Genomic DNA, 15,796 nt, shown 5'->3' on the forward strand with positions numbered 1-15,796 from the left:
TCATTTCTTATTTGTGCATCCTCGTTTCCTTTCCTCGCGTCTCAGCTCCACCCCCTGCAGGACGCGAGGGAATAAGGCTGCAAGGAAAAAAAATGAGGACGGAGGAATTGAATGAAAGCTTTTTTATACATTGGAATACTTGATCACTCGAACGTCACTTCACTGCGTCATCGGCAGTGCTCAAAGGATCTGCCCTTATGTTGTTAAAGTTTGTTTATTTAAGAAATTAATAATAAATAATAATAAAGCAAGATACCTTGTTGAAATATGTGAGTTGTGTGGTTTATGTAAACGACAAAGGTAAAGTATAAATTCAAATGATTGTGACAGATATGAAGGGGGAGGAGAATTGATACGTGCGTCATGTTTAGTCGATAAAACTCTTCCGCAAAGGGTACACCTGTGTATCCTCGCTCATAGCTCCTCTGGAAGCTCCTCACTCCTCACTCCTCGATCCTCGCCTCCTCGCGGTGCAATTAGAGAATTGAGATGTCCTTCAAGATGGCTGAGCTCGATCGGTTTCCGGGTCACAGGATGGAGGACGGAGGAGCGAGGAGACGAGGAGGGATATTGAGAAGCACCCTATGTCTAACTGTTTTATCTCACTCCCTAAGTGTTGCTTCGCTTCATCACAAAACTGGTATTTCCTGACGCTCCCTTCTCGTGTCGCGCATGCGCAGATCATCGCTCCGCCGCTAGTGGCCGCTGTTTCCTCCGTTCGCGCTCAGTTTTTGTCACAGCAGCTGAAGGCCGAAAACATCCGACACCATGCCTCCGTCGCACCGCTTCTGCTCGCGTTTTAACCCAGCCAACGCGCCTCTGGTGCATGCAACAGGCTCTAGGGCTTATTAATCCAAATATTCGCTCTTCTAAGTCGAGTGTTTAATACAGTTAACTCATGAGAGTCGGTTATTGCGCCGCGTAAAGACGCACAAAGAGGGAGATTATGGAGTGAACGCGCGACTCGCGGCCGCTAGACTCATAATAACAACAATAACAATAATACTGCTATGGCACTGTCTGTGATCCAGGCGTGTCGTAGTCTGGCGCTGTCCACCTGGCTCCTGTCCTTCTGCTTCGTGCATCTGCTGTGTTTGGACTTCACGGTGGCCGAGAAGGAGGAATGGTACACGGCGTTCGTCAACATCACATACGTGGATCCGGACACGGCCGAGGTGCGGACTGAAAAGACGGAGTGCGGGCGTTACGGGGAGCACTCGCTCAAACGCGAGGCCAGGGGCGTGTTGGCGATGCCCGCCGCGACGCAGGACCGACACGCGTGCGACCCCAACAGCAGGTTCACCCCGCGTGCGCACGGCGCGTGGATCGCGCTCATCAGCAGGGGAAACTGCACGTTCAAAGATAAAATCAGACACGCCGTGGGACACAACGCGTCAGCTGTGGTCATATTCAACGTGGGGTCCTCCAACCCCAATGAGACGATCACCATGCCGCATCAAGGTGAATGCACGTGCGCTCGAGAGATGTCTAGTTATGACAGGTTATGAGTGATGGCTAATGCATACGTGCTTATGTGTGATGATAAATGCGTAATTGCATATGTAGTTATGTGTGTTGATGAATGCATATGCACTTAATATCACACACTACACATGCAAAGATCAAATCCCATATGCATTCACCAGCACACATAACTAGATGTGCAATTGTGCATTTATCACATATGCACATTAGGTTATAATAGGCATATAGTATTAGTTATGTGTGATATTAAGTGCATATGTGTTTTGTGTGATGGTAAATGCATGTCTTGTTATGTGTGTGTTTGTAAATGCATCATAGTGAATGCATGTCATGTATATTTGATTTTGTTTTGGTAAATGTGTAATGATGAATGTATAAATGCATGTCCTCCTAAATGTGATGATGAATGTATATCTAGCTATGATGAGTGATAAATGTGATTGTAGATGTGTCGCTCAGGGTTTTGAGGTTTATTGTGAGTTCCATCTGTTCACAAATGTCTGATGTAAACAAAGGACGCTTAAGTTTGGATTCTTCACCTGTTGCTTTATTTCAAGCTCTTAAAACACACTTCACATCATGTTACTGGGCTTCTACTGTACAAGTCCCGAGTAATATGAAAGTATTATTAAAATGGTCATTTATTTGAGTAACATGTTCTGTGTTAATGTAAAGTATGGTGTTCTGTGTCCGAAAGTTCTCTGTAAAGTGTGTGTGTGTGTGTGTGTGTGTGTGACGCTGCTGTGCTCCTGACCCTGCAGGCGTCCAGCTGTGTTTGCATGTTCTCGCACATCTGGAAGTCGTGATGTGGAGAGCGGTCATTCCTCGTCTCAGAGGAAGCGTGTAGCGCTGAGTGTTTTATCTGGCCCTGAAGAGCTGCAGACATGTTGCTGGTTTAGTTCCTCTCTTTGTTCTCTATCTTTCATTCTCGCTTTGAAGTTTGCACTTTCTTCTGGGTTAAGGAGGTTTTCACTGCTTTTAAATCAGGGTAATCATCGTCTACAAAGACTAAAACTATTTAAAAAATGTGTTTTTGTTAATTGAAATAAAAATATAAGTATTCCATTAAAAACTTAGAAAATTTAAAAATAGATATGTTGCCTTGGCAACTAAATAATTTTGAGTTGAAACAGTGAAAAGTGAAAGGACATGCTGGAAATAGATAAGAATTAAATGCATATCTAGTTACGAGTGATAATAAACTATAATAAAAAATAAATGGTTATGTGTGTTGAATCATGCATGCCTGGTTATATGCAATTGTATTCAAGTTAGTTTATGAGTTATGGTTTATGCATATCTTTCATATCTGTTGTTTTGGTGCATAATCGTGTGTGCTGGTGAATGCATGTGATTTGATACATGCATGGATATAAGAGATGATGAATGCGTATGTATGATTGTGTTTTGTGTGATGATAAATGATGTGTGTTTGCAAATGCATATTAGTTATGCATCATGGTGACTGCGATTGGATTGTTCTTGACTGATCCGTCATTATAAATGCATGTCTGGATTATGATGGTCAGTGTATAAGTGTTTGCATAAATGCTTATCTAGTTATGAGTGATGTTGAATGCATATAACGGTATGCGTGGTGAATGCATGTTTGGTAATAAAACCTGAAATATAAATAAATTAATCTTAAATAGTAATATTTAAAAACGAATAAAAACTAATAAAAATTATGAAAGCACATAACAAAATTAAATGACTAAAAATGACATTAAAATACAATCTAATGAATGATTTTAATAAGTATAGCAGTTTATAAATAATACCAAATTAAAAAGTGCCCCATTATGCTATTTTAAAGGTTCCTAATCTGTTTTGGAGTCTAATTCAATTCAACAGATTTACATGCACTCAAGGTCAAAAACACGATTCGTTTGAAGATTCTGTCTCTCTAAACACCACCTTTCCACGAGCTTCCTCTGCTCTGTTGTGATTGGTCTACTCTGCTCTGATTGGTCAGATGACCCAGTCTGTTGTGATTGGTCTACTCTGCTCTGATTGGTCAGATGACTCAGTCTGTTGTGATTGGTCTACTCTACTCTGATTGGTCAGATGACTCAGTCTGTTGTGATTGGTCTACTCTGCTCTGATTGGTCAGATGACTCAGTCTGTTGTGATTGGTCTACTCTGCTCTGATTGGTCAGATGGCCCAGTCTGTTGTGATTGGTCTACTCTGCTCTGATTGGTCAGATGGCCCAGTCAGTTGTGATTGGTCTACTCTGCTCTGATTGGTCAGATGACTCAGTCTGTTGTGATTGGTCTACTCTGCTCTGATTGGTCAGATTACTCAGTCTGTTGTGATTGGTCTACTCTGCTCTGATTGGTCAGATGATCCAGTCTGTTGTGATTGGTCTACTCTGCTCTGATTGGTCAGATGACTCAGTAGGTGTTTCTCAATGTCAAGGATACTTCCTTGGCAGGACTCGTCCTTCCAAGTCACTTCCTTCAGAGGCTAGGCGAGGCTCCTCTTTAGCATTCGGAGAACACGTAAATGGAACAGGCTAGCAAGTGCACGTCACAGCGTCATTAAGTCAGTGAAAAGGTCCGTTTGGTTTCGGCGCGGCAAAAATGGAAACAATTGTTAAAATGACAGGTCCGGTTCAGTTAGCCAGCAATAACGTAATTTGTATAGGCTATATTTGTATAATTTGTAATATCAAAACGGTAGTAATTTGTACTGGCATTTAAACGTTAAACTTTACTTAAATGACGGTTATAACAAATGTATGGTAACGTAAATATACTTACATTTCAAAAAGCATATTGCCCCATTATTGCTCCGACTCCGCTAACGTCCGACATTTTGTATTTTTTTAACAAGATAGCAAAGCTGCGCGCATAGGATTGTGGGCGATTTGAGAGCGCGAAGAGCGCGAAGTCTACACATATGCATCCTTTCCTGTGTATGGGATATTTTCCGAACGAAGGACTCCGCCCTTGGTTGAAATTCTGAGGATCCTCGACATTGGAACAGTCCTTCGACGGATGTCGATGACGTAGCATCCTCGAAATACCGGCTTCCGAGGATCCTTCCTTGACATTGAGAAACGGCTAGTCTGTTGTGATTGGTCTACTCTGCTCTGATTGGTCAGATTACTCAGTCTGTTGTGATTGGTCTACTCTGCTCTGATTGGTCAGATGACTCAGTCTGTTGTGATTGGTCTACTCTGCTCTGATTGGTCAGATTACTCAGTCTGTTGTGATTGGTCTACTCTGCTCTGATTGGTCAGATGATCCAGTCTGTTGTGATTGGTCTACTCTGCTCTGATTGGTCAGATGACTCAGTCTGTTGTGATTGGTCTACTCTGCTCTGATTGGTCAGATGACTCAGTCTGTTGTGATTGGTCTACTCTGCTCTGATTGGTCAGATGGCCCAGTCTGTTGTGATTGGTCTACTCTGCTCTGATTGGTCAGATTACTCAGTCTGTTGTGATTGGTCTACTCTGCTCTGATTGGTCAGATGACTCAGTCTGTTGTGATTGGTCTACTCTGCTCTGATTGGTCAGATGGCCCAGTCTGTTGTGATTGGTCTACTCTGCTCTGATTGGTCAGAAGGCTCAGTCTGTTATGATTGGTCTACTCTGCTCTTATTGGTCAGATGATCCAGTCTGTTGTGATTGGTCTACTCTGCTCTGATTGGTCAGATGGCTCAGTCTGTTGTGATTGGTCTACTCTGCTCTGATTGGTCAGATGACCCAGTCTGTTGTGATTGATCTACTCTACTCTGATTGGTCAGATGACCCAGTCTGTTGTGATTGATCTACTCTACTCTGATTGGTCAGATGACCCAGTCTGTTGTGATTGATCTACTCTACTCTGATTGGTCAGATGACCCAGTCTGTTGTGATTGGTCTACTCTACTCTGAATGGTCAGATGACTCAGTCTGTTGTGATTGGTCTACTCTGCTCTGATTGGTCAGATGACCCAGTCTGTTGTGATTGGTCTACTCTGCTCTGATTGTTCCTATCAAAACTCTTCCAGTCTCAGCTACAACTGCAGTGTTTGAGGGTAAAAGCAGACGTCGACAGCCAATGAAGATCAAAGTCTGTCATTATGGAAAATTGTAACATTGTTACGGAGGTTTGTAACAGGAACTAAGACTGGAATTATTGCAACTCATTTCAGCAATTAAGAATCACTACTTTCTTTTAGGAGACAACTTTATTTATCTGCACTTAGATTTTTTGCAGACCTTTTACATCCACAAACAGCTTTATTACACACTGCACGAAATGTTAAATCTGTAAAAGCTGCCCTTAATTCCTCTAGTTTAGGGGTTGGTTAACGGTGGATCTCTCTTTCAGGCACGAGTGATGTGGTGGCCATCATGATTCCCGAGCCGAAGGGTCGTGAGCTGGTTCTTCTGATGGAGAGGAACATCACAGTTCACATGCACATCACTATAGGAACTCGAAACCTCCAGAAATACGTCAGCCGCACCTCCGTGGTCTTCGTCTCCATCTCCTTCATCATCCTCATGATCATCTCTCTGGCCTGGCTCGTCTTTTACTACATCCAGCGGTTCAGATACGCCAACGCCAGGGACCGCAACCAGGTACAATCCCAATCGACTTCCCTTTATCAACCGTTTGTTTAAAGTGCAGCTGAAGTGTCCAAATACTTGTTGCAGTCATCGTGTATCTTAGTTTGCTCAAAATGACCATGTATGTGAAGAGCAAATAGGGCTGCATGATTCATTTAAATTAAACCAAAATTGCAATATGGCTTTGTGCAATTAAAGGAGTTCACCCAAAAATGAAAATTAGCCCATGATTTACTCACCCTCCAGTCATTATCCCTTTAAGACAGCCATAAATATTAGTATTGTAATTTTACAGTTGTACTGTAAAAAAAACAACGAAATGTTACAGTTTTCCCAGTTTTGTTTTATTTAGTAGTTTTTATATTTTTATGTAGTGATAATAAAACTAAATATACATTTGTAATGTAAAATAAAAGTATTATTAAATATATAAATCTAAATAAATATATAATATAATTACATTTTCTTATACTCACATTTGTTATTTTACAGTGAAATATTACATTAGTAAAATTTCTAATTTAGTTTTTATTAGTAGTAATACAATTTTTATTGTCTTGTAATTTTACAGTTGTAATGTAAAATAAAATAATTATTTTTTATACAGTGAAATATTACATTATTAATATTTTTTTTAAAAAGTATTTAGTAGTAGTAGTAATAATTATTATTTCAGTATTAGTATTGTAATTTTACAGTTGTAATATAAAACAAAATTATTATTATTATTATTATTATTATTATTATATTTGTCTTAAATACATTAACCAAAAAAAATTCTTTTTGAGTAATTTTTTATTTATTTAGTAGTAGTAGTAGTAGTAGTATATTTTAGTATATATAAGTAGTATAATATAATTTTGTATTATTATTTTATAGCCGTATTGATTATAGAATCACAAAATTTGGGCCAAATTGTGCATTCCTACAAACAATTGCAATCACAAATTTTATCAGAAAAATCAGTTGTTTTTTCCACCCAGTCTGTTCCGCCCTCAGATCAAACCACATTCTTGTGCTCCGCCACTGTTATTGCATAGTTTGCATGTTCGTGTGTGTGTGTGAGCGAGACCCTAAAGCATGATTACAGGCCACAGGAAGTGACTTTCATCACAGGAAAACGACAGCAGCCTGAAGGCAAACACAGCCCTTCATTACAGCTTTTATGATGATAACAAAAAAACAACAAAGAGAGACGGATGTAGAAAATAACAGACTGAGGTCAAAGGAGAAGTGCATTCATTAATCACCTTCTGTTCTCTGATTGGTCAGCGGAGGCTGGGCGACGCTGCCAAAAAAGCCATCAGCCAATTACAAGTGCGGACCATCAGGAAAGGCGATCAGGTGAACGGCAGATAAACATTGAGTATCTTTTTCTTTAAACCAGTGATTTCTGCTGATACTGAGTTCTGTGTGTGTGTGTGTGTGTGTGTGTGTGTGTGTGTGTGTGTGTGTGTGTGTGTGTGTGTGTGTGTGTGTGTGTGTGTGTGTGTGTGTGTGTGTGTGTGTGTGTGTGTGTGTGTGTGTGTGTGTGTGTTTTCCTTTAGGAAACGGAGAGTGATTTTGATAACTGTGCCGTGTGTATCGAAGGTTATAAGCCAAATGATGTAGTGAGAATCTTACCCTGCAGGTAAACACACACACACACACACACACACACACACACACACACACACACCTGACTGCACTGATGAGACTAGTTACTACACTACACTACTAGATAGTTACTAACAAGATGTTTTTAGTAACATAACTGTGCGCTTAAAACGATATGTTGTCACGTTACACTACATTACGTTACGTTGTAATGTTACATTGATATGATACGTTGTTATGTTGTCACGTTACACTACATTACGTTACGTTGCGATGTTACGTTATTACATTATGTTGTTGTTATGTTACGTTGTTACATTATGTTACGTTGATTTGTTACGTTATGTTACGATATGTTGTCACGTTACACTACATTGTTACGTTGTTGTTACGTTATGTTGTGTTTTGTTATGTTACATTATTTTGCGTTATGTTATGTTGTTACTACATCCAAAAATCCTAAATACACCCAAAAATAAAATTAGTTAACTATATTAAAGCTAATGTTTGAGTAGCATAACTATACACTTAAAAATGTACATATTATATTATATGAATTATTACCACAAAAAATACTAAATACAGCAAAAAATGTAATTAGTTAACTACATTGAAGCTGTTACTTTATGTTGCGTTATGTTATGTTGTTACATTACTTTACGTTATGTTATGTTACGCTACGTTACGTTATGTTATGTTATGTTATGTTATGTTACGTTACGTTACGTTACGTTATGTTATGTTATGTTATGTTACGTTATGTTATGTCACGATACGTTACGTTATGTTGCGTTATGTTATGTTATGTTATGTTACGTTATGTTATGTTATGTTATGTTATGTTACGTTATGTTATGTTACGTTATGTTATGTTATGTTATGTTATGTTATGTTACGTTATGTTATGTTATGTTATGTTATGTTATGTTACGTTACGTTATGTTACGATACGTTACGTTATGTTGCGTTATGTTACGTTATGTTATGTTATGTAACGATACGTTATGTTACGATGCGTTATGTTACGTTATGTTACGATACGTTACGTTATGTTGCGTTATGTTATGTTACGTTATGTTATGTTATGTTATGTTATGTTACGTTATGTTACGTTATGTTATGTTACGTTATGTTATGTTATGTTATGTTACGATACGTTACGTTATGTTGCGTTATGTTATGTTACGTTATGTTATGTTACGTTATGTTATGTTATGGTACGATACGTTATGTTATGTTACGTTATGTTATGTTACGTTACGTTGCGTTATGTTATGTTATGTTATGTTACGATACGTTATGTTATGTTACGTTATGTTATGTTATGTTATGTTACGATACGTTACGTTATGTTGCGTTATGTTATGTTACGTTATGTTATGTTACGTTATGTTATGTTATGGTACGATACGTTATGTTATGTTACGTTATGTTATGTTACTTTACGTTGCGTTATGTTATGTTATGTTATGTTATGTTATGTTATGTTATGTTATGTTATGTTATGTTACGATACGTTATGTTACGTTATGTTATGTTATGTTACGATACGTTACGTTATGTTGCGTTATGTTATGTTATGTTATGTTATGTTATGTTACGTTATGTTATGTTATGTTATGTTATGTTACGTTACGTTATGTTATGTTACGATACGTTATGTTATGTTATGTTACGTTATGTTATGTTATGTTATGTTATGTTATGTTATGTTACGATACGTTACGTTATGTTGCGTTATGTTATGTTACGTTATGTTATGTTACGTTATGTTATGTTATGGTACGATACGTTATGTTATGTTACGTTATGTTATGTTATGTTATGTTATGTTATGTTATGTTACGTTACGTTACGTTATGTTATGTTACGTTATGTTATGTTACGTTATGTTACGTTATGTTACGATGCGTTATGTTACGTTATGTTACGATACGTTACGTTATGTTGCGTTATGTTATGTTACGTTATGTTAAGTTATGTTATGTTATGTTATGTTACGATACGTTATGTTACGATACGTTACGTTATGTTATGTTATGTTACGTTATGTTATGTTACGTTATGTTATGTTATGTTACGATACGTTATGTTACGTTATGTTACGTTATGTTACGATACGCTACGTTATGTTGCGTTACGTTATGTTGCGTTATGTTATGTTACGTTGTGTTACGTTATGTTATGTTACGATACGTTACGTTATGTTGCGTTATGTTATGTTACGTTGTGTTACGTTATGTTATGTTACGATACGTTACGTTATGTTGCGTTATGTTATGTTACGTTATGTTGCGTTACGTTACTTTACGTTATGTTATGTTATGTTATGTTATGTTGTTACTACAACAAATTCTAAATACACCCAAAAATAAAATTAGTTAACTACATTAGAGCTGAGTTTTTTTGGTAGCATAACTATATGCTTAAAAATGTACTATTATATTATATTAAATACTACAACAAAAAAAATCCTAAATACATTTAAAAAATTAGTTAACTACATTAAAGTTGAGATTTTTTTGTAACGTAACTCTACGCTTAAATTATTGCGAGTTATATTTTATTACACTCACTACAACAAAAAAACAACTATTCTAATTATCTATATGTTATATTGTGTTGTATTATATTACTAATTTAAATATATGAATATATGAATAAATAATAATACAACCAAAAATAATGAATAATTATTCAATTTTACTGCAAAAAGAGGATGTAAAATTGTGCACTAAACCATTTAGATGACTCAAAAGAATTTGTGAATGAACTGAAATCAAACTGTTTGATTGAAATGAAACTTGAGCGAGCGACTGATGATCTCATGTTCCTCTCGTCTGTCAGGCATCTGTTTCACAAGGGCTGTGTCGACCCCTGGCTGGTGGACCACCGCACGTGTCCCATGTGCAAAATGAACATCCTCAAAGCCCTCGGCCTCACGGTGAGTGTGTTCCTCTGCTTCGCCGCTGTACAGTGTGTCATGTGCTGTCTTCCTCCTCGAGAAAGAGAAGTGAGCTTAAAGGGCCAGCTCTCCCAAAAATGAAAATGTTGTCATTAATTAGACGCCCTCAGAGGTGGACAAAGCACACAACTTCCTTACTTGAGTGAAAGTACAGATACTACTGGTCAGATATTACTCCGTTACAAGTAAGGGCCGATTTTTACTGAAGTAAAATACAGAAGTACTTGTTTTTAAAACTACTTACTGTAAGTATCAAAAGTAAAATGTCAATGCATTGTTTTATTATTGTTGTATGTAATACTTACAGTACCGTATGCCTCTGAATCTATGCCGGCTTTCCCTCATATTAATATCACATTTATTTCTAGAACACAGTTCCAGTAGTGGGATTTAATGTGAGATTGAACGAGTGCTCTCAATAACGTCCACGATGGTTTCGGACACACAAATGGCTGTTCCCCTATTTAAAGTTTTTTGGCTTTTAGTATTATGTAAGCCTTACTGTTATCTAGAAGCTAGTGTGCTTCAAAACAATGACAAAATTCGCATTTAGAAGAGCAAACCCAGCGTCAGAAACCAACATCAGCCAGTTCTGACGGCAAACCGTCTTTTCATTTCCAAGTCAAGTCATCCTCATTTATATAGCGCTTTTAACAATGTAGATTGTCTCAAAGCAGCTTTACAGAGAAACTAAATATAATTTAAGGTAACAGAGATTGGTTTGGTTTTATAGCGGTTCCTGAATAATGTTATTTCCAGCTAAAGTTAGTTTTGATTGATTCACTTCCGTCGAAATGATCATTTGTTATTACATTAGGGGCCGCTAAGACGACGCCGTTCTCTCTAAACAGACTTTAAACTGAACCTGTGATAAACGATGGTGGCGTTCACATGCGCATTAAGAGTTGAGTCTATAGTTATGTGCGTTTGAATATATGTCCAATCAAAATGCAACTCCTTCAACCAAAATCATCCCCTGCCTGACGTTACTACTTTCCACTCAAGGACCGTCACAGAATTGTAGTGGACTAAAAAGTATGATATTTGTCTTTCAAATGTAGTAAAGTAAAAAGTTTCCAGAAAAAATAATACTCAAGTAAAGTACAGATACTCAAACAGTAAAAGTGCCGTGTTGCGGTCCACCTCTGGACGCCCTCATGTCGTTCCAAACCCGTGAGACAGTTTCTGTTCCTCCATTGACAGATACGCAACTTCCACTTTGACGCTTCAAAAAGCTCATAAAGAGATCGTAAAACTAATCCATATCAATTGAGCGGTTTATGATGAACAGATTGAATTTATGCTTTTATTGACATGTAAACATTGATCAGTGAACATAAACAGAAGCTCAACCGAGCCGGCTTGACGTGCGAGAACAAACCTCTCACCGCTTCCTCCATTTATCACAGCTGATGATGTGTGAGTTTATGAATGTTTATGCTTATATTAATAACAGAATTTTCATTTTTGGGTGAACTATCTGTTCAACATGGAGTCCAGACAGACGCTGACAGTTGAATTACAGTCTGAATACATGCACTTTATTATAATAATTCAATTATTAATGAATAATTATTATTAATTCTAGTAATAATAAATCCAATTATGAATTAATAAATTCAATTTTTTTTAAAAATTTTATTATGGAACATTGGTGTTCACTAACAACATCAGCTTGACCAAGCACACTTGTAGTTTTTATAATATTTATAATTATTTTTTATTTTTATATTTTCTGTTTTCATTTTAATTTCAGTTAGTTTGTCTTTTTTATGGTTATAGTTTTTGTTAAATTATTTTGATTGTTTTTGCTATTTTAGTAAATCAAGTAAGTTTAATTTTTAAGTTATTTCAAGCCACAAAAGTTTATTTTATGGTTTAAGTTAATTATAATAACCCTGGAAAAGTCTCATTTAACTCTATTTTATGAATGTAGTGTAATTGAGTTATATTGGTGTGCAGTCGAGTGTCTGTTGAATATTTTGGTAAATCAATTTAAGAAAATTTGTAAAAAAAAAATTCAAGTCAGGAAAGTTTATTTTATGGTTTTAGTTTTGGTTGATTATAATAACCCTGGTAAAGTCTCTGAATTGCTTTTTTTCTGGGGCATTTAACTCTATTTTATGAACCAGTGTCTGTTGAATATTTAGGTAAATCAATTTAAGAAAATTTGTTTCAATTAAAGTTAATTTTATTTCCCTGGTAAAGTCTGTGAACTGCTTCAGTGTGTATCTGGGTAATTCTGTGAATGAAGTGTAACTGAGTTATGTTGATGTGCAGTCGAGTGCCGAGTGCCTGAATGAACTTCCCATGGACTACGAGCTCGCCGTGGGGGGCGTGGCTCTCAACGCCATGGTGATGAGTGATGATGTCATGGGCGGGGATGCCGCGGGGGGGCGTGACCCTGGCGTGAGGATGGTGGGTCTCCCTCAGGTCCTCCTGGACTCCGAGCCCCTGTCCCAGGACACCTTGCTAACCGAACAAAGTAAGTGTGATATCCGCAATGTCAGAAAACTCCTCCTCTTCTCTAGTGCAATGCATTGTGGGTAATATTACTAACAAAAAGCATGCGCAGTTACATATTTAAAGTCCCACTGTAGTCAATAATCGAATCCCTTAAAATTAATCTTTGATCACCAAAATGACATATTTAAATGTTTTTTCTAGAAATGTCTTTAAATATCTTGAATGTAACTCGACACCCTTGCCTCATTTAGTATACGCTGTTCTATGAATATGCAAATGAGCCCCGTCTCCACTCACTCGCTCAGCTCAGAGATCCACTGGTTGACGATCACAAGTTGATCTGATTGGTTACAAGGTCGTTTGTGACGTCAGAAACCGTGTTTTTGAGACTGTCTTTGGTTCACTGCAGTTTTAAGTAGGAAATACTCAGCAATGCTGTCGACTTGTGAACTTACACATGTCTTAAAGCATATTAAAAACACCACATAAACAACATTAAAAACTTGATTTTCACCACAGAGGGACTTTAAAAACAACAACATGAAAATAGCAAACCATCCAGACGCCCTTGAGTATTTAGTATGGGAATAATACACTTCAGTGTAAACTCAATTTGATGTTTTCAGACAATTAAGCGCACTTCTTTCTCACAATGGCACACTATTCTCAGTGCATTACGGCTTGGCACGCACCTATGCTGATTAATAAGCATAGCATTAAAATACAGACTCGATACGATGTTGTTTGTCCTCCACAGGTGAGCTACAGCCGATAGCCAGCGGGAGTTCAGAGGGCTCTCTCGCTCTGGGGGCGGGGCACTTGGACATGGACACGCCCTCTGACGACCCCAAGTGTTGATTTAGCCACGCCCCCCCACCGGACCGGGTTGAACGGGCTTTAATCTCAGAGGAACTTCGGCCAGTGACTCGCCGTTGAACACACTGCCTGCCGAGTACATACTCCGACGTTACGTTCATCTTCCTTCCTTCCTTCTCTGTAAAGCAGGGTTCTTCGCCCCTAAGTGCACTACAGTATGTACTTGAGCTAAAGCACTCGGCAGACGACCGGTTCTGCTCCGCTCGACAATCAGATATTCCCTCTGTTTATTCTGTCGTCCGCTGCCTGTTCTGCCGTGATTCCAGCGCAGTTGAAAGAACTATTTTGAAATTCGATAAGAAGTGGTTTATTTTTCTATAGAGAAGCATTTGATGTGCTCGAGTTCTGCAGTATTAAAGAAAAAAAAGAGTATCTCAGTATTTAGACTTCTTTTTTTGGGCGGGCGGGGGAGGGGCGCATCACCAAAGACCTGGATGGATATTGTGCAGGGGAAAACTGTGGGACTTTCTAGGACATGTGATGTTTGCTGTGCATGCAACATGCCCTGTCCACTTTATTTGATTTCAGTGGATTCTGTTTAAAGGGACAGTTCGCTCAAAAAACCCTTCTTGCATCGTTTACTCACCCTTATGTCCTTCCGGATCTCTTTATTTGCCACTTTTCTTTGCTTTCAAGCTCCAAAACGCACTATAAAAGTAGTTCAGACGATGTGCACACTATTTTCAGACATGAGGGTGAATAGATGATCATTTTCCGTAACTCGATCTTCCTTGTTCGGTTTGTCTGTATATTGTAAATAAGAGGATAATTTCGTCCATATGAGAGCTGTTTGTTTTCTCCTTAATTGCCAAGTTTTTCCATCATGCACTTTATGTATTTAGAGGTTGGAGTTCATTTTGAAATTGGGATTTCAGTCACAAGTTTGTATCACTCTCTGTATTACACACACACACACACACACACTCAGTAGAGGTTTGTTCCCAGTATTTTGCACGTGTTTCGGTCAGACTGTGCTTTGAATATTAATAAATTTTAATGTCAGTTTTTTGGGCTAAACCCTGTCCTTCTCATTTACAGTGTGTTTACATCTGTTGCCTTTGATGATGTCACATGATTCCGCCACATTTAAATGTTACAGTGTTTCTTGTCAGTTAAAACTGAAAATTCCAAAACGGCGAATGAACATTCTGAGCTTCATTCTAAACTCTGGATAGTGACGGTTGAAACATAATCCTTGGATTATTGTGAAAGTGTAATGTTTTTTGCTGTGTGAAGGTGTTCAGTGTCTTCTGCTTCATCTGAGGGACAACGACAGCAAACGCATGTATGAACGCAGAGAGATGTTACACAACACACAAGCCACAGTGACCAATCATTTACAGAGCAGTCATGTCACTCGCCCTCGACTCACCGCATGAACGTGTACGAGGAACTGACAGAGAGACAACCACATTCACATTTCTTCTCTTTTTAATGTTATTTTATTCCAAATATGTATATTTTTCTATTTATTTATGTATCATATGTATATACTGTATATATATATATATATTTATATATGTGGGTGTGTGCGTGTGTGTATCTCTCTATATAAATATATATATATGTGTGTGTGTGTGTGTGTGTGTATCTCTCTCTCTCTATATATATATATATATATATATTGGCTATTAACTCACCTTTTAGTTTCACTGCGATCTTCAGCAAAAAGGCACCAAATCAAATATTACATTAAAACAGTGATCCATCGTGTTGAACAAGAATAACAGAATCATCTGTCCATAATTATATAATTTATAAAGAAGAATACTTGGATTGCAAGCCAATCTTTAGAATTAGTGCAGTCATTTATTTGATTAAAAATACAGTAAAAATGAAATATTATTAG

General features: G+C 37.6%; 1 protein-coding gene across 1 annotated transcript; it reads left to right on the top strand.

Annotated features, from left to right (window-relative positions):
- The first annotated feature begins 702 nt into the window (after positions 1 to 702).
- On the top strand, positions 703 to 14,950 carry rnf150b (ring finger protein 150b). The gene is made up of 7 exons (XM_056248775.1): positions 703 to 1,461; positions 5,806 to 6,056; positions 7,317 to 7,388; positions 7,592 to 7,674; positions 10,488 to 10,584; positions 12,886 to 13,090; positions 13,829 to 14,950. The coding sequence occupies exons 1-7, from the start codon at positions 1,011 to 1,013 to the stop codon at positions 13,927 to 13,929; spliced, it is 1,260 nt and encodes a 419-aa protein (XP_056104750.1). The 5' UTR covers positions 703 to 1,010; the 3' UTR covers positions 13,930 to 14,950.
- The last annotated feature ends 846 nt before the right edge of the window (positions 14,951 to 15,796 follow it).

This window comes from Rhinichthys klamathensis, unplaced genomic scaffold (genome assembly GCF_029890125.1).
Source record: "Rhinichthys klamathensis goyatoka isolate OS25496 unplaced genomic scaffold, OSU_Roscu_1.1 h1tg000058l_1, whole genome shotgun sequence".
NCBI classification, from domain to species: domain Eukaryota; kingdom Metazoa; phylum Chordata; class Actinopteri; order Cypriniformes; family Leuciscidae; genus Rhinichthys; species Rhinichthys klamathensis.

Coding starts and splice junctions, on each gene's coding strand:
- rnf150b (XM_056248775.1), top strand. CDS start 1,011: ATGGCACTGTCTGTGATCCAGGCGTGTCGTAGTCTGGCGCTGTCCACC. Junction 6,057..7,316: donor ACGCCAGGGACCGCAACCAG/GTACAATCCCAA, acceptor CTGATTGGTCAG/CGGAGGCTGGGCGACGCTGC. Junction 7,389..7,591: donor CCATCAGGAAAGGCGATCAG/GTGAACGGCAGA, acceptor GTTTTCCTTTAG/GAAACGGAGAGTGATTTTGA.